Source organism: Taudactylus pleione, unplaced genomic scaffold, assembly GCF_031769625.1.
Source record: "Taudactylus pleione unplaced genomic scaffold, aTauple2 ptg000976l, whole genome shotgun sequence".
Lineage (NCBI taxonomy): Eukaryota > Metazoa > Chordata > Amphibia > Anura > Myobatrachidae > Taudactylus > Taudactylus pleione.
Window position 1 is genome coordinate 2,552,914 of NW_028285377.1, and position 24,663 is coordinate 2,577,576.

A 24,663-nucleotide genomic window follows, 5' to 3' on the forward strand; every position below is an offset into this window, starting at 1 on the left:
CCCAGAGCTGCAAATACTTTTACTTTCATGTCTGACCCAAACGCCTTTGTATTTCCTCTCACTGGTTTTAGGCCAAAATCACCTGTTTAGAACCAGTGACTTTTTATTCTTGACAATTTTCATAGAGATTTTGCAAATACAACTTTATTAAGCTCAGAAAATACAGAAACTTAGACTTTAGGACATAAATCACCATCACAAAGTTTCCCCATTAGAAGGATACAAACCACCAGATTTAGCAAAGGGCAGTGTAGAACTCACCACAAAAATGGCATTACAGTGAGTTGGCTATGAGAGGCGTTTTGTGAACGGCGCGGCAATAAGATCTATGCAGCCTCCTCCATATGACTTTGTGCTAAAGTCTAGTCTGCTAGTGGACAATCATCGTGACAAAAAGTGTTTGGTCGTCCAAATTTTCCAGTAACCCACATTAGGCTTTGCCAGTCAGGGTTGCAGAAGGTGACTGGGTGTAGGTTCCCCCCTGCCACAGTGCCATCCAGCCCTAGGCCGGTCATCAAGAGGCTGAAATCCTTAGGGAAGTTGGGCCTAGCACAAAGGCTATTCCCCACACCCCTGGTGCGGTTAGTATGGGGATAATTAATATTGTTTAATAATAATGTTCTTTACTGGCATATGCAAGTCCCAGATAGCCGGGACTCTCCCAATTTAAATGGCTGCAGGGTAGTTTGACAAAGGGTCACATTGGTACAAAACATAAATGTTACTTAATAAACTCGCACTTCTGCTTTTACATTTGTTTATCTCTTTGAACTTTCATTTTGCCAGAGGAGCTGAAAGGGGGTAAGGTGAAACCTTTTCCATTGCAGTTATCATGGAGAATGTATTAATTCCACTGCCCAAAGGTGTCGGTAACAAAGCTTAGATGTTATCACCACCTATAGGCAATAAAAAGCAAATTCTGTTTCCTTCCCGGATTTAATATTTTCTTGTAAGTGACATTTGTTTCATGTTTTCTTTATATTGTGATACATTCCCCCTATGCCATTATTATTATAGTGCTGTGCAATAGATTTGTGTCATATTTGTACTTATAGTAGTTCATGCTGTAATATTTCTTAGTTTACCATTTAGCGCTTATGCTGTACTGTACATGTTGTATGTGTAAATGTTTTGTATAACTTGCTTCAGATGCTGAAATCAGGCTTAGTGCGTCTTTAGACCATTGAAACTTGCAGATTATCTGTCTGAATATAACCAAAACCACTATCAGCAACATTCCCGTAACACTCCCATAACACGCCTGCAACACTCCCATAACACGCCTGCAACACTCCCATAACACGCCTGCAACACTCCCATAACACTCCCGCAACGCTTCCATAACACGCCTGCAACACTCCCATAACACACCTGCAACACTCCCATAACACACCTGCAACACTCCCATAACACGCCTGCAACACTCCCATAACACGCCTGCAACACTCCCATAATACGCCTGCAACACAGGGTTGCCTACCTTTAACATTCTCTTCCCGGGAGAAGCCCGGGTAAGAGATGCAGCAGGGGGCCGACGGGGGCGGGGCTTGATGATTTGCGTCATTAAGCCCCGCCCCTCGCGGTAAAATTGCCGCGATTGGGCACAATTTACATAGGGGGCGGGGCCAAATGCTGTGATTCATGCAGAATCACAGCTTAAGCCCCGCCCCCTTCACGAAGACCCGCGATTGCCGCGGGTATTCTCCTAATTCTGCCCACTTCACTAGGAAGTGGGCAGAATGCGGGAGAAATGCCTACCCTTCTGGGGGTGCGGGGGGTTACCCGAAAAATCGGGAGCCTCCCGCGAAAACCGGGAGGGTAGGCATGTATGCTGCAACACTCCCATAACACGCCTGCAACACTCCCATAACACTCCCGCAACGCTTCCATAACACGCCTGCAACACACTCATAACACGCCTGAAACACTCCCATAACACTCCCGCAACGCTTCCATAACACGCCTGCAACACACTCATAACACGCCTGCAACACTCCCATAACACGCCTGCAACACTCCCATAACACGCCTGCAACACTCCCATAATACGCCTGCAACGCTTCCATAACATGCCTGCAACACTCCCATAACATTCCCATAACACGCCCGCAACGCTTCCATAACACGCCTGCAACACTCCCATAACATTCCCATAACACGCCCGGAACGCTTCCACAACACGCCTGCAACACACCCAAAAGATGGAGCATCTCCATGCGTCCACTGATTAATTAGCCACTATATATATATATTTATATTACAGTATGTCCCCCTTTTCAAAGATAAAATGCTTTCTGTGCTCCCTTAAAGTATGAAATAATTTCTATCTTTGAAACCAGGCGCAGGAAATATTTATTATAAGAAAATGGCCACATAAATTAATTTTTATAAGCAAGAGGTCACACATTACTTTTACATCGTATGGGGCCATTTTAGTTTTGTTTCATTATTGGAGGCCACATTTCCTTTTTTCTAACCCTAAACCACTACTGAGGGGTACCACGTGGGGGCAATGCTACTAATGAACCACTACTGAGGGGTACCACGTGTGGGCAATGCTAATAAACCACTACTGAGGGGTACCACATGGGGGCAATGCTACTAATAAACCACTACTGAGGGGTACCACGTGGGGGCAATGATACTAATGAACCACTACTGAGGGGTACCACGTGTGGGCAATGCTAATAAACCACTACTGAGGGGTACCACATGGGGGCAATGCTACTAATAAACCACTACTGAGGGGTACCACGTGGAGGCAATGCTACTATTAAACCACTAATGAGGGGTACCACGTGGGGGCAATGCTACTAATAAACCACTACTGAGGGGTACCACGTGGGGGCAATGCTACTAATAAACCACTACTGAGGGGTACCACGTGGGGGCAATGCTACTAATAAACCACTACTGAGGGGTACCACGTGGGGGCAATGCTACTAATAAACCACTACTGACGGGTACCATGTGGGGGCAATGCTACTAATAAACCACCATTTGATAAATATCCCCTGCCCCACAGTGCGTGTTTAGGTTACTGCACTACAAATACGTTGTATACCCTGAACTGTGATGTTCCCAGAGGTGGGATAACCACGTCTTTATATAATAATAATAATAATAATAATAATAATGATAAATATAAATATATTAGGTCTGAGTTGACCACAGTTGCACCCCAAAGTACAGGCACAATGTGAGTTTATAAAAGCCACAAATGCGACTACTGTATATTCAAAGTGGCAATTACCTTAAGATCCGTGCCGGTCGGCAACATAATGTATGTACCTGGTTCACACCGGGGGTACGTCGCATGTACTTATGCTGATATCTTTAACCATTTATTTTATTTGCATTAATCTCATTCGCTTTTAGGGGCCAATAAATCTGATAAGACCTCTCTGATAATACAGAAGTGATTCATTGTATGGAAACCAACGTACACAAAAGCATCACCCATTTATGTCCTACCGCAGTGACGGCTGGTGGGCACATGAGTGGTCCCCTAATCTGTGACGAGCTCAGTATTATACCACATCTCAGTCATATGTGATAACAATACACTTACAAGAGAGTCTGTATCTGTTCATAATTGTGAGAAGGTGCCTGTACTGCCCCCCATTTCCTGGTGCTAGCTGGCATAAGGGGCACATCTAATGGGCACACAGCACTCTAATGCAAGATACTCTGCAAATCGATGTAGTACTCGTCTGCGTTGTGTAGAAATATTTGATGACATGTTAATGAAGTGCACTTTGTAGTGGCAGAGACTGTCCCAATGCAGAATTTTACGATCCAATCTTCTCGCCCCTTTGTTTCCATGTGATGTAGAGGAGGAATCCTGCAGTGACGGACAGGGACATGTTATAGGTTTGTGGAAACATTGTTATTGTAGCAAAGGAATGTAGATAGATTATAGTGATAACATTATACACATTTTTTAAACCGCTTTTTGTCATCCAATTGCAGATAAATGTATTTTCCATTAGTTCTGAGTGTAGATGGATAATATAGACGTGGTCATTCCTCTTGGACAGTTATTCATCAATCTGATCCAGTAATGATTAAATAGTTTGCCCAGAACAAATGGGTGTACCAGGATTTGCTTTATGACGATTGCTGACAGTATTAAAGAACAAGACTTTCATTCTTAGGAACATGCTGCTGGCCAGACGCTCTCCTTACCCCAAATCATCCATTTGCAGAAGGGGCGCAGTGTACTATGTACCAGTCCATATAAAACGTCATCATATAAAATAACATGGAGGATTAGCAGTAACTAAAGAGATACTACACCCTATAAACCATGAAACTGTCCCTTCCTGAGAAGCTGCTGCTGCCTGATACTGAGTCTCTTCCTGTGATTGGGTCCCACGCGCTGGCGTTCTGAGTCAGGCGTATTTATGTGACCACGCTGCCCCACAATCCTCTGCCCATCCGTGGCGCAGGAGATATTGCTATACTCCAAGAAATCACGATCTCGTATTGTGGGTTATATACTGCACTGTTCATTACTATTAACCTATATACAAATTCAATTTCATATTTTTTTGGATAACATAAAAGTTTCTTTTTTTCTATTTCAAGCTTTTTCCCCTTTCTTAATAATTGTTGACTTTGTATTACAGATTGTAGCCATTGGTAGTGTGTGTCCTGTATTTTCCCTTCTTGCAGACAATTATTCAGTCAGCAATATGTATAAATCATTGGGAGTGGGATATAATCATTACTAACATGGGACGTGTCTGTGTGGCAGCGGGGTTCCGGAGAAGCATGCGTCTTTGTCGCAGAAAATCGCACAGCACTCACGTTTCCTGTTACTCTCGATGCCCCAGCAACTGTTATCATACAGTATCTGCCGCGTACGAGGAAGTGGTGCGTTATCAGAGGAGGCCGAGTGACCGCCATAGACTCATTGTACTTCTAGGTGAGGTTCTCATAGGAATAGAACTGGTGCATCAGAGACATCTCAGGGCAGGACTGTTGTGCAGACCTACATTACTATATGTTCCTGTATACGTGTGGTGAACGGATGATTATTTATGGTGAAAGTCCTGCACGTGCCTCAGAATGATAAGTGTATCATTATTTAGTATTGATTTAATCATGGGTGCCACAACAATTTTAGGTTGGGGGCAAGACATAATTTCATTTTGGTGCCCCTAAATCGCTGAATGTCGCCCCCTCATTGACAGCTGAAGTAACCGCCACACCAGCAACCTGATTACAGTGATCAGTGAGCCTCACTGTTCTCTCCCAATGTCCTCACTCATAGACACAACGCTAACACAGCGCTACCGCACAGCTCCGGGAACATATGCAGCCACATGCACGTCCAGCCAGCGCCGGGAGAGGACTAGTTACCCACATGCTGCTGGGAGTTGTAGTTTAGTGTAAAATTAGGAGCTTATCACTACAGTGCACTGAACCTCATTCTAGGACTACAGAGACCATCATGCAATGCGAGTTCCCCGTGAAAATGGCTCACATGACCCTAATTGCACCTAATAGGATGTAGCCCAGTGTATGCTCCCTGCTATTCCCTGTACTGTACACATATACACCTAATAGGATGGAGCTCAGCATATGCTCCCTGCTATTCCCTGTACTATACACACATACACATAATAGGATGGAGCCCAGTGTATGCTCTCTGCTATACCCTGTACTGTACACAGATACACCTAATAGGATGTAGCCCAGCGTATGCTCCCTGCTATTCCCTGTACTGTACACATACACATAATAGGATGGAGCCCAGTGTATGCTCCCTGCTATTCCCTGTGCAGTACACATATAAACCTAATAGGATGGAGCCCAGTGTATGCTCCCTGCACTGTACACATATACACCTAATAGGATGTATCCCAATATATGCTCCCTGCTATTCCCTGTACTGTACACATACACATAATAGGATGTAGCCCAGTGTATGCTCCCTGCTATTCCCTGTGCAGTACACATATAAACCTAATAGGATGGAGCCCAGTGTATGCTCCCTGCACTGTACACATATACACCTAATAGGATGTATCCCAATATATGCTCCCTGCTATTCCCTGTACTGTACACATACACATAATAGGATGTAGCCCAGTGTATGCTCCCTGCTATTCCCTGTGCAGTACACATATAAACCTAATAGGATGGAGCCCAGTGTATGCTCCCTGCACTGTACACATATACACCTAATAGGATGTATCCCAATATATGCTCCCTGCTATTCCCTGTACTGTACACATACACATAATAGGATGTAGCCCAGTGTATGCTCCCTGCTATTCCCTGTACTGTACACATAATAGGATGTATCCCAGCGTATGCTCCCTACACTGTACACATATACACCTAATAGGATGTATCCCAGCATATGCTCCCTGCTATTCCCTGTACTGTACACATAATAGGATGTAGCCCAGTGTATGCCCCCTGCTATTCCCTGTATTGTACACATAATAGGATGTAGCCCAGTCTGTATGCTCCCTGCTATTCGCTGTACTGTACACATAATAGGATGTAGCCTAGTGTATGCTCCCTGCTATTCCCTGTACTGTATACATATAAACCACTGCAAAAACTTTGTACAGTAGGTATAAAACAAGAAAAAAAATTCACGGATGAAAAACAAATATATATATCAAATGCCGCAAACTTTGCTTGATCTGGCTGCCCCATCTACAGACATGAACACGCACATTTAGTGACTACGTCAGACTCCATCCAAATACAGACATAGGGACTCCCAATCCCTCCAATCCAGCAACTCATACAAGTAATAATATGTTTAGCACAATAGGTGCAGTACACATAGTAATTCCCATGTGTGAGATGGATACAATCACACATGACTACACACACTGTTCTGGGCTGGTTACACCCAGAGGAGGAGACAGGCTCAGGCTGCACCTTATAGTGACCATACACCAACACCTAATAATGCAGTAAGTGTAGCACAATAGGTGCAGTACACACTGTATATATGTCACACATGGGAATTACTATCACACATCACTACACACACTGTGCTGGGCTGGTTACACACAGAGGAGGAGACAGGCACAGGCTGCACCTTATAGTGACCATACACCTAATAATGCAGTAAGTGTAACACAATAGGTGCAGTACACACTGTATATATGTCACACATGGGAATTACTATCACACATCACTACACACACTGTGCTGGGCTGGTTACACCCAGAGGAGGAGACAGGCTCAGGCTGCACCTTATAGTGACCATACACCTAATAATGCAGTAAGTGTAGCACAATAGGTGCAGTACACACTGTATATATGTCACACATGGGAATTACTATCACACATCACTACACACACTGTATATATGTCACACATGGGAATTACTATCACACATCACTACACACACTGTGTGGTTACACCCAGAGGAGGAGACAGGCTTATAAAGAAAAAAATTTAAGTTGGTTTTGTTTAGTCCTAATACTATAGGAGGTGTAAATAGTATGAATTTTGAGTTGGCAAATATGGTCAAGAAGACTACTATTCAGATTCTGTATGCAACTCAGTTCCCTTATACTTTATCCTCTAACGTCAGACATGTTATATACAGGTGTATATGTGTATCCAACATGGTGAATACCTCACTGCTTCTGTTCATTGAGGGGGGCTCTCAGGGCCGGATTATAGGTGGTGGTGATTGTCTAGGGACCCCCACACTGCCACAAGCATTCCAGGCCACTCTGTAGTCTGGACAGTCTCTGGCCGACTCCACCCGGCAGCAGACAGCAGTGACAGCAGAGAACACTGACTCTGTCCCTGATCACGGCTGACGTTGCCGCAAATTGTGGGTGAAAGCGTAGGGGCGGAGCCTAATGACGTGACCCACGATTCAGAAGCGCTGCCTGTCTGATCCTGCAGCAGGTACAGTGTGTGTGTAATCTGTCCTCTCTCTCCCCCTCACGTCTTCTCTGTCTCTGAGGGGTTCAATCAGTCGTGGCCTCTCTCCCGGGATGCAATCGGGAAACCGGCTGACGTGATCCCGACTGCTTTATCCCGGCGTGGGTAATTTATCTAGATGCCTGTCATTTTCCCAACGCCGGGAGACAGGCGCCCGGCATCCTGTCGAAGGGATGTCGGGCGCCGCGAGCAGATAGCCACGGGGGGAGGGTTAGGTTTAGGGCACCCGGGGGGGACTTAGGGTTAGGCACCCCCCTGGGAGGGTTAGGCTAGGGGGGGAGGGTTAAGGTTAGGCACCCCCGGGGGACTTAGGTTTAGGCAGCAGGGAAGGGGGGGTTAGGGTTAGCCACTTACAGGGGGGAGGTTAGGGTTAGGCACCCCTAAGGAGGGTTAGTATATACTTACCTGAGGACGATCGGGATTTCCAGCGCTATCGGGCTGTCGCTGCCGAGAATCGAACCACCGGCCATGCGGCCAGCGGTATTTCATACCGATTCCCTCTCTCCCTTCCCCTTTGTCTGTCTCACTCTCTCCCTTCCCCTCTGTCTCTCTCCCTTCCCCTCTTCCTCATCTTGCTCTCCCTCCTCCTCTCTGTCTGTCTCTCTCCCTTTCTCCCTCCTCCTCTCTGTCTCTCCCTTTCTATCCCCTCCCCCCTTCCCTCTCTCACCCCCCACTCAGAATTCTGTGCTTGCCCCTGGGGTATACTAGATCATGGGGGCCAATTTATTAATTGTTGCATGTGGAATACGATCTGGGCCTGACATTACCGCCCATGAGCGCACTGCAAGATGCGATCATACCGGTAGAATGTATCATCGGGCACAGGCAGGGACTGGGGCTCCATCCCTGCCATGTGCCCGGAGTGCTGCCGGAGCTTCTGTGTTTGCGCTGTACTTCTGACTGCACATGTGCGGCCACCATTGCCGGGAGAACCCTTTCCCGGCTAATTTTGCCATGAGTAGCATATAGGCTACAGCGGCTGACGCCATCTTGGTGACTTTAGCTGCGGTAGCCAATCTCCAGAGGGCATCTCATTTTGGAAGTTGGTAAATTTGGCAGCATCACATCCCCTATAGAAATCTATGAGAGATGCGGCTGCCGGCGGGAATGGAGGGATCACTGCAGGTATCAGAGAGATTCACTGTGGTCCCCATGGCACATCTCTCAAATGTGGGGGGGGGCAGTTTCACCCCCCCCCCCGTTCCAGCGCCTATGGCTGTGATATAATGCAAAAAGGAAACACGGCAAATATTAAATAATTGTTTTATTTCTCTTTGTAGGACCATCGGGAGTCGGAGTTAATGAACTCAGAAAGCAGATTATTAGTGTAAATACCGGTATATTCCAAAGTCCAGTTCCACGTAAGTGATGCTATTACTCTGCCCCGATATGGTCTATATGGGGGGAAATACTACACACATGATGCAGGTATCAGGGGACACTGCTCAGTGTAATGTTATTTATGTATAGATGTGTCCTCACTTACCGGGTGTCCTTACACCATATGCTGTGAGAGACTGACAGGACTAGCATACCGTATCTATTCCATTACGTGTCTTAGTCAGATCGCAGGTACAGCGGAAACCTCGTCACACTGTACCAGAGACGCTAGGCTGTGACTTATACCACACATGTACAGATATGTCCTCACTTACCGGGTGTCCTTACACCATACGCTGTGAGACACTGACAGGACTAGCGTACCATATCTATTCCATTACGTGTCTTAGTTAGATCGCAGGTATATTGGAAACCTCGTCACACTGTACCGGAGACGCTAGGCTGTGACTTATACCACACATATACAGATATGTCCTCACTTACCGGGTGTCCTTACACCATACGCTGTGAGAGACTGACAGGGGTAGCGTACCATATCTATTCCATTTCGTGTCTTAGTTAGATCGCAGGTATAGCGGAAACCTCGTCACACTGTACCAGAGACGCTAGGCTGTGACTTATACCACACATGTACAGATATGTCCTCACTTACCGGGTGTCCTTACACCATACACTGTGAGAGACTGACAGGGGTAGCGTACCATATCTATTCCATTTCATGTCTAATACCCCTTTTACACCTAAATTCCGGGTCTGATCCGGAGTTGGAACAAAGTTCCTATCCGGATCAGACCCGGAATTTTGCCGGCGCTGACACGGGATATTCCCGAGTCATCGCCGCTCACACCGCAGTCGGGTCTGCATAGACCCGGCTTTTGCGGAGTGAAAGTGGACGCTTGGAGATGACGTCATCTCCAAGCGCCACTGAAGCCGGACCAATCGGCCGCTAACAGCGCACTCCAGGTCATCGTGACCCGGAGTGCGCTGTTCTCATAGCAGGGTTTCACGGGCTACGCCCATGTTAAACCCTGCTAGTTACCTGGGTTGGATTGCCGGGTCACTCGACCCGGCGATCCAACCCTCTCCCCTTTTACACCAGGGAGCTGCCCGGGTTAACCCTTCAAAAACCCGGGTTTTAGCTCCGGTGTAAAAGGGGTATTAGTTAGATCGCAGGTACAGCGGAAACCTCGTCACACTGTACCAGAGACACTAGGCTGTGACTTATACCACACATATACAGATATGTCCTCACTTACCGGGTGTCCTTACACCATACGCTGTGAGAGACTGACAGGGGTAGCGTACCATATCTATTCCATTTCGTGTCTTAGTTAGATCGCAGGTATAGCGGAAACCTCGTCACACTGTACCAGAGACGCTAGGCTGTGACTTATACCACACATGTACAGATATGTCCTCACTTACCGGGTGTCCTTACACCATACGCTGTGAGAGACTGACAGGGGTAGCATACCATATCTATTCCATTTCGTGTCTTAGTTAGATCGCAGGTATAGCGGAAACCTCATCACACTGTACCAGAGACGCTAGGCTGTGACTTATACCACAAATGTACAAAGTGGCAGATGAAGCACAACTGCGTGAGGAAAAGCAGCGGCTGCTCGCATTGGAGCCATTTTTACACAGAATCAGGGGACCGTTTACTAAGCAGTGTTAGTAGATAAAGTGATAAGGTACCAGCCAATCAGCTCTTAACTGTAACTTTTCAAACACATCCTGTGACATGGCAGTTAGGAGCTGATTAGTTGGTACCTTATCACCATTCATTTTGTCTCCCTAACACTGCTTAGTAAATAGACCGCTCAGACTCATTCCCGCACAGAAGTACAAATGTCGCACATCAGATTGGTCAGTCTACGCTAGTAATGTAGTTTTGTCACTTCCATGTGTTTTAATTATGTGAAGAAGATGCTCAGCGCAGGACTTGGCGTGTCGAGGTGAGGGGCTATTTGGCGTGACTGAAGCAATAGTAAGAAAAAAACACATCTGTAGCTAATTAATGTCACGTTATTAGCGTCTAAATACACAAATCTATATAGTATGGAGACACATACAGTATATTGGGAGTATGCGTGTGCATGTGTACATATACGGGAATACTATATACACTCATACATGTCCTCACTCACCTCTTACTTTGCGATACATGTGGATGAGGCCATTTCTCTGCCACGTTTTTCGTGTTTAATCTGCATCTTTATCACATTTTATACAAATTCCTTTGTGACAAAAGTAGTAACCTAACGTCCCCATGAGTGGCTTTGTATGTAACTAAGATGCAATATGTAGATAATAGTATGCTATGCTACCCATGGCAGAACATGTGCGTTTCGCCATGCATCTCACAACATCACACAGTAGTTCCCCTTATTTACATTATGCCCCAAAGTAGTACTCTTATTGCATATTATACCACACAGTAATACCCTTATTGCATATTATGCCACAGTAGAACCCTTATTGCACATTATGCCACACAGTAGTTCCCTTATTGCACATTATGCCACACAGTAGTACCCTTATTGCACATTATGCCACACAGTAGTACCCTTATTGCACATTATGCCACAGTAGAACCCTTATTGCACATTATGCCACACAGTAGTTCCCTTATAGCACATTATGCCACACAGTAGTACCCTTATTGCACATTATGCCACACAGTAGGACTTATTGCATATTATACCACACAGTAATACCCTTATTGCATATTATGCCACAGTAGAACCCTTTTTGCACATTATGCCACACAGTAGTTCCCTTATTGCACATTATGCCACACAGTAGTACCCTTATTGCACATTATGCCACACAGTAGTACCCTTATTGCACATTATGCCACAGTAGAACCCTTATTGCACATTATGCCACACAGTAGTACCCTTATTGCACATTATGCCACACAGTAGTACCCTTATTGCACATTATGCCACAGTAGAACCCTTATTGCACATTATGCCACACAGTAGTACCCTTATTGCACATTATGCCACACAGTAGTACCCTTATTGCACATTATGCCACACAGTAGGACTCTTATTGCATATTATGCCACACAGTAGGACTCTTATTGCATATTATGCCACACAGTAGTACCCTTATTGCATATTATGCCACACAGTAGTACCCTTTATTCACATTATACCACACAGTAGTACCCCTTATTTACATTATGCCACACAGTAGTACCATTTATTCACATTATGCCACACAGTACTACCCTTATTTACATTATGCCCCATGATAGTACCACAGTAGTACCATTTATTCACATTATGCCACATATTTGTTCCCTTTATGCCACACATGAGATCTCTTTATTCACTTTGTTATACAGTATTGCCTCATTCACAATATAACACAGTAATGCCCCTTATTCACATTAGGCCACACATTAGTTCCCTTTCTTCAGATTAAGCCACACAGTATCGCCTCATTCACATTATGACACAGTAATGCCCCTTATTCACATTATGCCAGCCACAGTGTAACCCTTTACTCACCTATTCATCGTCTTTCCTCTGGTAAGCCCCGTCCCCTTTTTCCTCTCTCCAGCCCCTTGGGTTTCTGAGAAAAGAAACCCTTGCTCCCCATTGGTTCATCACAGCCATCTTCAAGTAGGCTTCTATGGGGCAGCCATTTTCTGTTATCCCCTGCTACTCAGAAAGATCTCTGGCAGCCATGGGTTTACAGCAGCACAAAATGGCCGGGGAGTAGGCAAATGGGCAGCTGAGGCTAATGGTGCACCCCCGAACCACCCCATAGTTTCTCCTATGCTCACCATATGGCAAAAAGATGTTAGGTGTATGAGAAAACATCGGTTAAAATATAAATATATATATATTGTTGGGTCGCACTCGCATCCAAAAAAAAGTCCTTAGCAGCAACTGGGGCTCCTAGAAGTCCAGCATATAGAGAAGTATAATGAGGGGCACTCACCAGGGTTTCCAAATGATAAAAATCAATTCTTTAATATTTTTACATGATAGCAGTGATCAGAAAGTCGACATTTCGGTCTCCAGCAGGGACCTTTGTGAAGATATACAACTGCACATCCAGTGCAAATAATGCAAACTTCACCCAAAAGAAACAGCAGCCTACTTACCTTGCAGCTCCAACTCCTTATATGCCCCAAAATCCAATTACATAATGGCGCCCGGCATGTACAGCACCTGTGTTCCTGCTGGAACACACACACCAGGAAGCGAAGTCGCTTACTTCCGGTCCTGACTAGCAAAATACCGCCAGGCACTTAGAGCACCCATGCCACCTTACCTGCAAGGGTACCCACACGCCGCATAGTGAGGGTCTGAGCATCACCTGGGATGCTTTACAAAAGCACCAGTGTACAGATATTATCGTGCACACAATGCACATCAACTTCCAGGCTGGTGGAATGCAGAAGCGTCACTTCAGGTCCGCGCATATCATAATACTATAAACCTAATTGTATTGATACAAAAAGGCAAAACAAGCCTTTAAAAAGATAAGGGCAATATCTTGAATTGGAGCTGCGTAGTAGAAAACCATAACAAAACAAGATATTTATACAGAAATTGTGTGATCAAAACTCATCAATATATACAAAATAAACATGTATAACAAATCATAAAAAAAGACAATCCACAGCCCAAAATAGAATAATAAAATTTCTCAATATACATATATATCACTATATATATATATATAAAAAAAAAAATTGATATAATCAACACAATAGTTTGAACATATTGAGGAGAGTGGTATGGCTGTCAAAATTAATTTTTAACGTAAAATTATAGTAAATGAATTGTTCTCGGTAAGTCTGTTAGGAGCCTGCAGTTTTTTAAGAGGCAAAACACGGTCCACACCTCTGATTGGCTTTGGGACCCAGTCAATAAAACTTGACACCTGGTGTCCATATTGAAGAAAATGTCTGGCTACATTCTTATCAGTAGACCCAGTGTTTAATGCTTGGCAGATTGATCATCTGTGGTTAGCCATCCTCTCTAAACGGTGGTCATCCCAACGTAGGCTAAACCGCACGGAAAATTAAGTAAATAAATTACATAAGACAGTGACATTTGTAATGAATTTTCACAGGTTTGCCATTTCGAGGATGTGGCCCACTATCATAGATCTGCATGTAACACAGCCACTGCACTTTACACATCCAGGTCTTTTAGTATTCAACCAAGTATTGTCAGTACCACTTAATTGATTTCTTGTGTGCATCAACAGTTGTTTTAGATTCCTTCCACGTCCATATGCCATCATAGCTTTCTGTAATCCGCCTACAATGGATTTATCCAAGGCAATAATTGGCCAGTGTCTCTTGACCGAGTTAGCAACACCCTGTGACTTCCCATCAAAGTGGGTAACATATATCATTCATGTGGTTTCAGATTGGTTCTGCTTTGTTGCCAACAACTTCCTTGCCCTGGTGAGGCAACCCTCAATAACCCTTTCAGAGTAGCCCCTCAATAGAAATCTCGCTTTCATTTCTATAATTTGTTTAGCTCTCACTAGATCATTATTATTGTGAAACACACTTAAAAATGTTGAGGCTCTCTTTCAGTCAAGGTGGATGATTGCTTGCAGCAAAAAGCAGTGTGTTCCTGTCTGTTTCCTTACGGTACAGTGTAGTTCCCAAGTGATTACCATTACGAAATAGTCAGATTCAAGAAATTTAATAAAGTGGCACTGCTTGTAGTATAATTACCATACATTGGTCAAATATTTCTGGATTCATAATCATGCATGAAGATGTTTACATAGGCCGGCGCAAGGTCCGAGCCCATTGCGGTCCCTGTAGCCTGGGTGAAATAATCACCCCTATACATGAAATGATTATTGGTCAGTACTAGTTAAAGCAGTTGTAAAATGAACTCTGTAAGAGGACCTACCCATAAGGTATTTACCAAAAAATTACCTACAGACTGCACACCATATGGCAAAAAGTGGTTAGGTGTATGAGAAAACATCTGTTTTATATATAAGATATGTCATGGCTACTCTTCAGAGCATCCTCAGAGTGTGGGGAGAACCCTGGAAGCAGCCCAGCATCTCTGAAAGGGCTGGGCACCACCCTAGAGTGATGAAAACCGGGATCATCAAGGTCACGCCCCTTTTCTAACAGTGAGTCCCTTTGAAATAAGAAATGTTATTATTATATATATTTACAAGTCTTCGTCTAGTAATAATAATTACCTTAGAGGATTGTTGCTGCTGGATTTCATGCCTTGGATTAAAGGGCCCTCTAATCATAACCCTGCCAGTCTGGAATTATTCACAAGGCGAAGGCCCAATTCATATTTAGGAATAGAGCAAGTAAACTTTGAACCTGGATAAACCATGTAGCAATGCAAGGGGAGCAAATACATAATTTTTTTGCATGAAGGTTAAATAGTGGCTGCTGTTGCATGTAGCCCACAAATGATTGGACACACCCCTCCCAAATCTAAATCTCTCTGCACATTTTATATCTTCCGCGCCTGCAGTGCTATATATCGTAAAAACAAATGAATACTCTGCGCTAATAGTGTATGGTCAGCTCAGTTAAAAAAATTAAATAAAAGTTAAAACAATGTGCAAACAAGCGAGCACTATTGTGTGTATATAAATATATATAGTGCGTTCCACAGTGCATGCAAAAATGTAAATCTAAAAAATCCAAATCAAACAGAGCTTAAGAGCATATGACATGTTTATAGTCCTTTTGACAGGGTTAGATGGAGAGTCCCGTTATTGTTAGTGCAACCGCCGATGTTGAAACACCGGAGCACAATTTGCACATAACGTGTTTCAACTATTTGATTTAATACATTTTTAATTTCATATACTTTTAAGTTTTGTTTGATTTTTAATATTTTAATTTTTTGCATGCACTGTGGAACGCACTACATATATTTATATACACACAATAGCGCTTGTTTGTTTGCAGATTTGCTATATCTTTCTCTATTACCAAATCTGAATCATGCCCTTAGCGACTGTACCTGAACAATACTACATTATGTTTTTGTATTTTCAGGTTTGTTTTTTTCTATTTACGAGGGCAGATTGAGAAGTAATGAGATTGACTATTTTTATTTAGAATCCGATGACTCCACAGGATCTGAACATTTTTATTTTTCAAAGTAGCGTGTGTCACATTCAATAAATTTTTTGCAGCGTTTCAACAATGACTCAGAGACGCGCAGTAGACGGTTTTGTGACATCACTTTTCGTGTTGCCGCTGTGGCATTTTTCACTTCATCATCTGTTGAGAACTTCTTTCCGCGCAGTTATTTTTTCATGGTTGGGAATGGCGAGAAATCACAGGGCGCGAAGTCCGGGCTATATGGAGGGTGGCCCAGCGCTGTCCCATTCATTTCAGTCAGTGCTGCCAATGTAACAACAGCAACATGTGGTCGGGCATCGTCTTATAGCAAAAACCACTGTTTCTTCCGAAAATTTGTTTTATCTTCCTCATAGCTCCACGCAAATCAGTTTTCAGGATGTTTGCATAGTAGTCACTATTAATTGTCTGTCCATGGGGAACCCAGCGCTGTAGGATCATACCGTGCCATCAAAGAACAGCAGAAGCATGACTTTACAGTACACGCCAAAGGAATCACACAGAATTTTTTGGGTGGAGGCGATTTTGCGTGTTTCCATACACTGGACTGTTGTTTGGGTTCTGGATCATTATGATGAATCCACGATTTGTCACACGTCACAATCGATGTCAGGAAATCGAGTATCCTCTCCGTCATTCTGTGTTCTTACATGATTCAACTCGTCGTCACATCTGCTCTTCTGTGAGATCTCCGGGTACCCACCTGGCACACGTGATGCATTTTCAGTTCCTTTGTCACAATATGCTGAACCCATTGGAATGAGATGCCAAGCGAAGCCGAAACATAGAGTAAAGTTACCTTCTGTCATTTTGCGATATCTCCGCAACCTTGGCAATGCTGACATCTGTAACCGCAGTGAATGGTGTCCCAGAACGCGATTCATCAGTCACTCGCCTGTTACCCTATTTCAAGTGCTCCCACCACCGATATACTGCAGCACGGCTAATTGTTTCTCCACCATTTGCTTGCCGTAACATTTCACGAGTTTCATTTCCGCTTTCTCCAAGTTTAATACAAAATTCAATAGCACATCTCACAGACACGTCTTCCTCATCTGCCATGACGAAACATACTAAAGTATTCAGTCAAGTATTGTACGGTTTGTTCTCATGCAATCACGTCTACACTGTGTACATCCTAGTCACAGTTTTAGGCCAGATGCTAATAGTTATTGTGGTTATATACACGTCTCAGTAACGTAGTCAGCGCTGTATCTTAGCTAAGTTGATGGCAATGTCTGCTCCAGTGAATATAGAGTCTGTATGCTCTGATGCTATTTCGCTCCTGTGTGGGCACCATATGAGAAGTCCATTAAGGTACCTAACTGTCCATGGAAGAGCGGCGTCCCGCTTGTCCTCGGCGTTCTGACGATCCTCTTCATCCTCTGGTGTCTTTCTACGTCCAGAATGTCGATATGCTGGTGGTGGAGACCTGGCGGTGTAAGTGCAGTCTGCCTTCTCGAATGGCTGTCTTCTCCGATTGTGACGCTCCCTCCAGTTCGCCTCCAGTCAGTTAGCCGTGGAGGTGCCTGGCTCTGGATGACGCTACTCACCTCGGTCCCTTGTGATGGGCCCGTTGTGAGTCTCTGTCCTCCGGCCCGAGCGTTCGTGTGGTCTGCCTACTTTCTGGTCACTTCCAGGTCCCGATCACATGTTCGCGAGTGCCGGCTGATTAGTGCTTTGCCGCTTATCCGCAGTTAGTGGCTCAAAGTGGTTTGGTGTGGGATTGTGTACCAACGTATTTGATGACTCATGTTTTGGTTAGCATTAAATAATCCCTGACTCTTGTGTTGTGGTTTTCTATTTAAAGGTAACCAAAACACAAATCATCTTTGACATATCCCCAGAGGACGGCTAAGGGCCCAAACGTGTTGGGACACAATCCCACACCAAACCACTTTGCTGCTTATCCGTGGTTTAGTGGCTCAAAGCACAAATCAGCCGGCACCCGCGATTACGTGATCGCGACTTGTAAGTGACCAGGAGGTAGGTGGACTGCACGAACACTCGGGCCCGGAGGATACAGATCCACATCGGGCCCTCACAAGGTGCCGATGTGAGTAGCGTTACCCAAAACCAGGCACCGCCATGGGCAGACACCCCACAGCTAAACGACGGGCGGCGAACTGGAGGGATAGTCACCATCGGAGAAGACAGCCATTGCAGCATGCAGACCGCACTTACACCACTGGGTCCCCACCACTAGCATATCGACATCCTGGATGTAGAAAGACACCAGAGGATGAAGAGGATCGCCAGAACGCCGAGGACAAGCGGGACGCCGCTCTTCCATGGACCATTAAGGTACCATAACGGACTTATCATATGGTGCCCACACAGGAGAGAAATAGCATCAGAGCATACAGACTCTATATTCACTGGAGCAGACATTGCCATCAACTTAGCTAAGATACAGCGCTGACTACGTTACTGAGACGTGTATATAACCACAATAACTATTAGCATCTGGCCTAAAACTGTGACTAGGATGTACACAGTGTAGACGTGATTGCATGAGAACACACCGTACAATACTGGACTGAATACTGTTTGGTAATAATAAAAATTGTAAAACTCTATTCCAGTTATTTATATAGTGGACACATATTCTCTGTAAAGTGCTGCGGAATTGGCCATTCACATCAGTCACAATACTATATTAAAGTGACCATCCCCCCGATCATTTGCACATCTATTATTTAAGCAACACATTAAGGGGTTTAGATACTTTTATTCTATAATTCTGGGTCAGGGCAACCTACTATCTTCTGCAGCACATCCCAATTAGCTATCCAGATCCAGTGCGCAGGGTCCTCCTTAATATTTGTGAATGAAAAGTGATTCAACTAGCTGACCCTATTATATACTATAGCGGGAACACAATGATGTAAGTGATAACAGCTGGAGGGGTCAGTATGGAAACAGCCAACAGAAACTAGACCGCGCTGCTGACGTGTTCAAAGGTACAAATCAGAGTGCGCTGTCACGTAGCAGCTGGTAAGAGGCTGACGGCCTCTAAGGGTTAGCAAACTAAATAAATATCTGGAAACCAGCGCTGACGATAAGTTTAGAAAAATATAAATACTATTTGAAAAATGGATGCATAAAATAACAATTGCCGTTTCTTAAAATTTGGCTATTTGATAGTAACACATGAAAAAGGAGCTCAATATATGGTCATATGCTGTAATATCAGCCGCTAGAATATAGATGCCTGGATAAGCATATTGAAGTACAAATTCGGACTTGCTCTCAAAAGTCTCTCAGAGTTCGTGAACAGCAAATATATACCAAGTGGTCAGATGATATAAACCTTTAGCGCAGATGATGGGGCTGTATAAATAGTCCATCTGATGACGCTGGATGCCCTTTATCCAGTGAAACACATTAAGCGGTTTTTAACCCATGGTCATCGCTGCTAATTATTGGATGCGGTTCCTGGACTAACCTGTATATTCCCTCTGCACGTTACTGCCCCATCATCTGTGGAATCTACACTAAAGGGCGGTTTATTACCAAAGATTCACTTGTGGCCACCAGACAATGTCACTAATTACTATATGCACTGACCCACGGGAATAGTACATGTGTTTCTCTGCTTAACGATCAGTTTCTTCAGAAGGACATGAATGATGCTTGGGCTAAAGGACTGGGGCAGAACACGACGTTCTATCATTTCTTCCCTAATTTACAGAATAATACTAAACATAAATCCTGACACACTCCATGTCATACTAATGGCATCACAGCAAACGGAACGGTTCTGTAAATAACATGCATATCTCTATATATTAACAGATACTACTCGCCATAAGAAGAGCTATGAAGAGAATGGTCGAGAATATTTTTTTGTATCTAAAGAGACATTTGAGAGTATGGTATTTAACCACAGGTATGTCTCCACTTTGGATATTTTAAAATATAATGTCATTATTTATTTTCAATTCTACAACTCAATAATTAGCAGTAACATATCGCAGGTGGGTGCAACCGTTACCAGATCCGAATTTGACGAGAGCAATGCGGGGGTCCCTGCAGGGCGGGACAGAGGCCCTCATTCAGAGGCGGTCGCAAGAAGCGATCGCTCTTCTGAAAGAGGGCGGCCGCTTCTTTTTTTTAGTGTGTCCTCCTGGTCGCTAGCTAAGCTGTGGGTTACCACCCACAGCTTAGCGACCGACCAGGTTGATGGTCGCGATGGTCAAGACCATTGTGACCATAGGGGCTTGCGACGAAACCCTAAGATTGGGTCTCGGCAACCGCAAGCCCCAGGGAGCTTCCTGCTCTGATCGAGCAGGAAGCTCCCCACTGACATCACTGCTGATGTCAGTGCGGCCGCCCACAAAACGGCAGGTGTTCGCTTGGGAACGCCTCCGTTTGTGTAGCCACCCCCCGCCCCGCCTACAAAACGAGGCGAGCTGTCGTTCAACATCGACAGCCGCTCCTATTGTAGAGAGCTCCGGAGCGAGTTTCTCTCTCGCTCCGGAGCTTGCGCACACGCAGTGCGGCCGCTGCGCATGCGCAGGACCATAACATCGACCTGGTTGCGAGCGCTCAGCGCTCGCGAGTGGGTCTGAATCAGGCCAGAGTGTGTTCATTTCACAATAGTGTTCTCAAACCTTTAGGATTCCCACCATCATTACATCCATTATATTTCCCAGTATGTTCTGGATTGTGAGAGGTAACTGGAGTCGCAAACATTAGATGGGACGGTGGGAACTGAGTGCAGGGACCTCCGTGCTGTGCGGCAGAAGTGTTTATTTCATTCTTTACATTTGATTAAATTCTGAACACTGTGAATTTGGATTGCTCCTAATGGCGGCACATTACGAATGTAAAATTGCTGGTTTGCCTTGTACCCCAATAGGGCGTCGCTGTACCAAATGCGCAACATTACATAAATCAGTCCCTTTTAAATGCATTTCCCATATAAAGTTCACCATAAAAGGTGTCCTTATTTCCACCACCTTGGGGGTAAAAAGACGATGTGGGCAACCACAAATCATGGAAAAACCTATTAATCCTTTTGCTGTGGAGGACGTCAGACTTGTCCTTTGCAGTTTTAAAGGAGCATATTGAGGACGAGTCGAGCTTAGGAAAAATAAAAAGATTTATCTTCCCGCTACTGGGGACTCTGGGCACCGCCAATGCAGAACAGGTCGTAACGCAGACGTGCGCACATAAGTCACTTTTGTAAAAAATAAAAATAATAAAAGAAGTGGCGCTGAAGTGAGAACCACAAAGTAATTATTGTGTTTATAAAAAAAAAAACCCCATGTTTGCTTTTGGTTCACTTTGTAACATTTTATTTGATGAGATTTTAATAAAGTTTCTTTACTGTGTTAAGCTGAGTACACACTTACCTGACCCAGCGGCCGGCTAGGCTGTCACACCGACAGAGCGGCCGATTTAGTAAGCTGAGTACACACTTACCTGACCCAGCGGCCGGCTAGGCTGTCACACCGACAGAGCGGCCGATTTAGTAAGCTGAGTACACACTTACCTGACCCAGCGGCCGGCTAGGCTGTCGCACCGACAGAGCGGCCGATTTAGTAAGCTGAGTACACACTTACCTGACCCAGCGGCCGGCTAGGCTGTCACACCGACAGAGCGGCCGATTTAGTAAGCTGAGTACACACTTACCTGACCCAGCGGCCGGCTAGGCTGTCGCACCGACAGAGCGGCCGATTTAGTAAGCTGAGTACACACTTACCTGACCCAGCGGCCGGCTAGGCTGTCACACCGACAGAGCGGCCGATTTAGTAAGCTGAGTACACACTTACCTGACCCAGCGGCCGGCTAGGCTGTCACACCGACATAGCGGCCGATTTAGTAAGCTGAGTACACACTTACCTGACCCAGCGGCCGGCTAGGCTGTCACACCGACAGAGCGGCCGATTTAGTAAGCTGAGTACACACTTACCTGACCCAGCGGCCGGCTAGGCTGTCGCACCGACAGAGCGGCCGATTTAGTAAGCTGAGTACACACTTACCTGACCCAGCGGCCGGCTAGGCTGTCACACCGACAGAGCAGCCGATTTAGTAAGCTGAGTACACACTTACCTGACCCAGCGGCCGGCTAGGCTGTCACACCGACATAGCGGCCGATTTAGTAAGCTGAGTACACACTTACCTGACCCAGCGGCCGGCTAGGCTGTCACACCGACAGAGCGGCCGATTTAGTAAGCTGAGTACACACTTACCTGACCCAGCGGCCGGCTAGGCTGTCACACCGACAGAGCGGCCGATTTAGTAAGCTGAGTACACACTTACCTGACCCAGCGGCCGGCTAGGCTGTCACACCGACAGAGCGGCCGATTTAGTAAGCTGAGTACACACTTACCTGACCCAGCGGCCGGCTAGGCTGTCACACCGACAGAGCGGCCGATTTAGTAAGCTGAGTACACACTTACCTGACCCAGCGGCCGGCTAGGCTGTCGCACCGACAGAGCGGCCGATTTAGTAAGCTGAGTACACACTTACCTGACCCAGCGGCCGGCTAGGCTGTCACACCGACAGAGCGGCCGATTTAGTAAGCTGAGTACACACTTACCTGACCCAGCGGCCGGCTAGGCTGTCACACCGACAGAGCGGCCGATTTAGTAAGCTGAGTACACACTTACCTGACCCAGCGGCCGGCTAGGCTGTCACACCGACAGAGCGGCCGATTTAGTAAGCTGAGTACACACTTACCTGACCCAGCGGCCGGCTAGGCTGTCACACCGACAGAGCGGCCGATTTAGTAAGCTGAGTACACACTTACCTGACCCAGCGGCCGGCTAGGCTGTCACACCGACAGAGCGGCCGATTTAGTAAGCTGAGTACACACTTACCTGACCCAGCGGCCGGCTAGGCTGTCGCACCGACAGAGCGGCCGATTTAGTAAGCTGAGTACACACTTACCTGACCCAGCGGCCGGCTAGGCTGTCACACCGACAGAGCGGCCGATTTAGTAAGCTGAGTACACACTTACCTGACCCAGCGGCCGGCTAGGCTGTCACACCGACAGAGCGGCCGATTTAGTAAGCTGAGTACACACTTACCTGACCCAGCGGCCGGCTAGGCTGTCGCACCGACAGAGCGGCCGATTTAGTAAGCTGAGTACACACTTACCTGACCCAGCGGCCGGCTAGGCTGTCACACCGACAGAGCGGCCGATTTAGTAAGCTGAGTACACACTTACCTGACCCAGCGGCCGGCTAGGCTGTCGCACCGACAGAGCGGCCGATTTAGTAAGCTGAGTACACACTTACCTGACCCAGCGGCCGGCTAGGCTGTCGCACCGACAGAGCGGCCGATTTAGTAAGCTGAGTACACACTTACCTGACCCAGCGGCCGGCTAAGCTGTCACACCGACAGAGCGGCCGATTTAGTAAGCTGAGTACACACTTACCTGACCCAGCGGCCGGCTAGGCTGTCACACCGACAGAGCGGCCGATTTAGTAAGCTGAGTACACACTTACCTGACCCAGCGGCCGGCTAGGCTGTCACACCGACAGAGCGGCCGATTTAGTAAGCTGAGTACACACTTACCTGACCCAGCGGCCGGCTAGGCTGTCACACCGACAGAGCGGCCGATTTAGTAAGCTGAGTACACACTTACCTGACCCAGCGGCCGGCTAGGCTGTCACACCGACAGAGCGGCCTATTTAGTAAGCTATGCACACTTACCAATCAGCTGCCTCATATGTCTGGCCAGACGCCTCAACTGGGTGGACATTTAAATTTGCCTGCCCAGTTGTGGTGTCAGTGTGCGGCCAGTGTATGAGGTATCAGCGGGTCACCCATACACAAATGCAGATGTATCAATATATCGGTATCCGCTGTGCTGCACGGCCAACGTGATATGTCTGTGAACAATGTATTTATGTGTACACACCAGCCGATGCACTAATGTTATATCATACTTCAACTGAACCAACTATATAATAACATTAGAATATTTTCCAAAAACACCATTTGTCTTTTTGCTTAGAGTCTTCTGGGAAAAAACAGGTATAATTTGTGTGTACTAAAAAAAAAAATGAGCGATATTGATGTTGGAATGTGATGAGCGGAACCACCAAAATATTTCCTCCGCACAGGGGTGAGAAATCCCTCAGCAGCAAAGAGGTTAATGAGCGATCTTCATTCTTGTGTTCTGCAAAACAAAACCCTGTTTGCATGTGAGAAAATCAGTTGCAAAATGACCGCAGACAAAATTCAGTTGTAAAAACCTCACCATGACCAGGATCGGAGAAGCAGCGGCGGAACTTACAAGCTGTCACGCT

At 45.7% G+C, this 24,663-nt stretch overlaps 1 protein-coding gene across 1 annotated transcript in view; it reads left to right on the top strand.

Moving 5' to 3' along the window:
* The window catches only part of MPP4 (MAGUK p55 scaffold protein 4), a 212,495-nt gene that overhangs the window by 175,333 nt on the left and 12,499 nt on the right, over nt 1-24,663 (top strand). The window contains exons 14-17 of the mRNA XM_088460721.1: nt 3,835-3,873; nt 4,760-4,930; nt 9,216-9,296; nt 20,195-20,288. Of these exons, the coding sequence (XP_088316847.1) occupies nt 3,835-3,873; nt 4,760-4,930; nt 9,216-9,296; nt 20,195-20,288 (385 nt within the window). The remainder of the gene's footprint in view (nt 1-3,834; nt 3,874-4,759; nt 4,931-9,215; nt 9,297-20,194; nt 20,289-24,663) is intronic.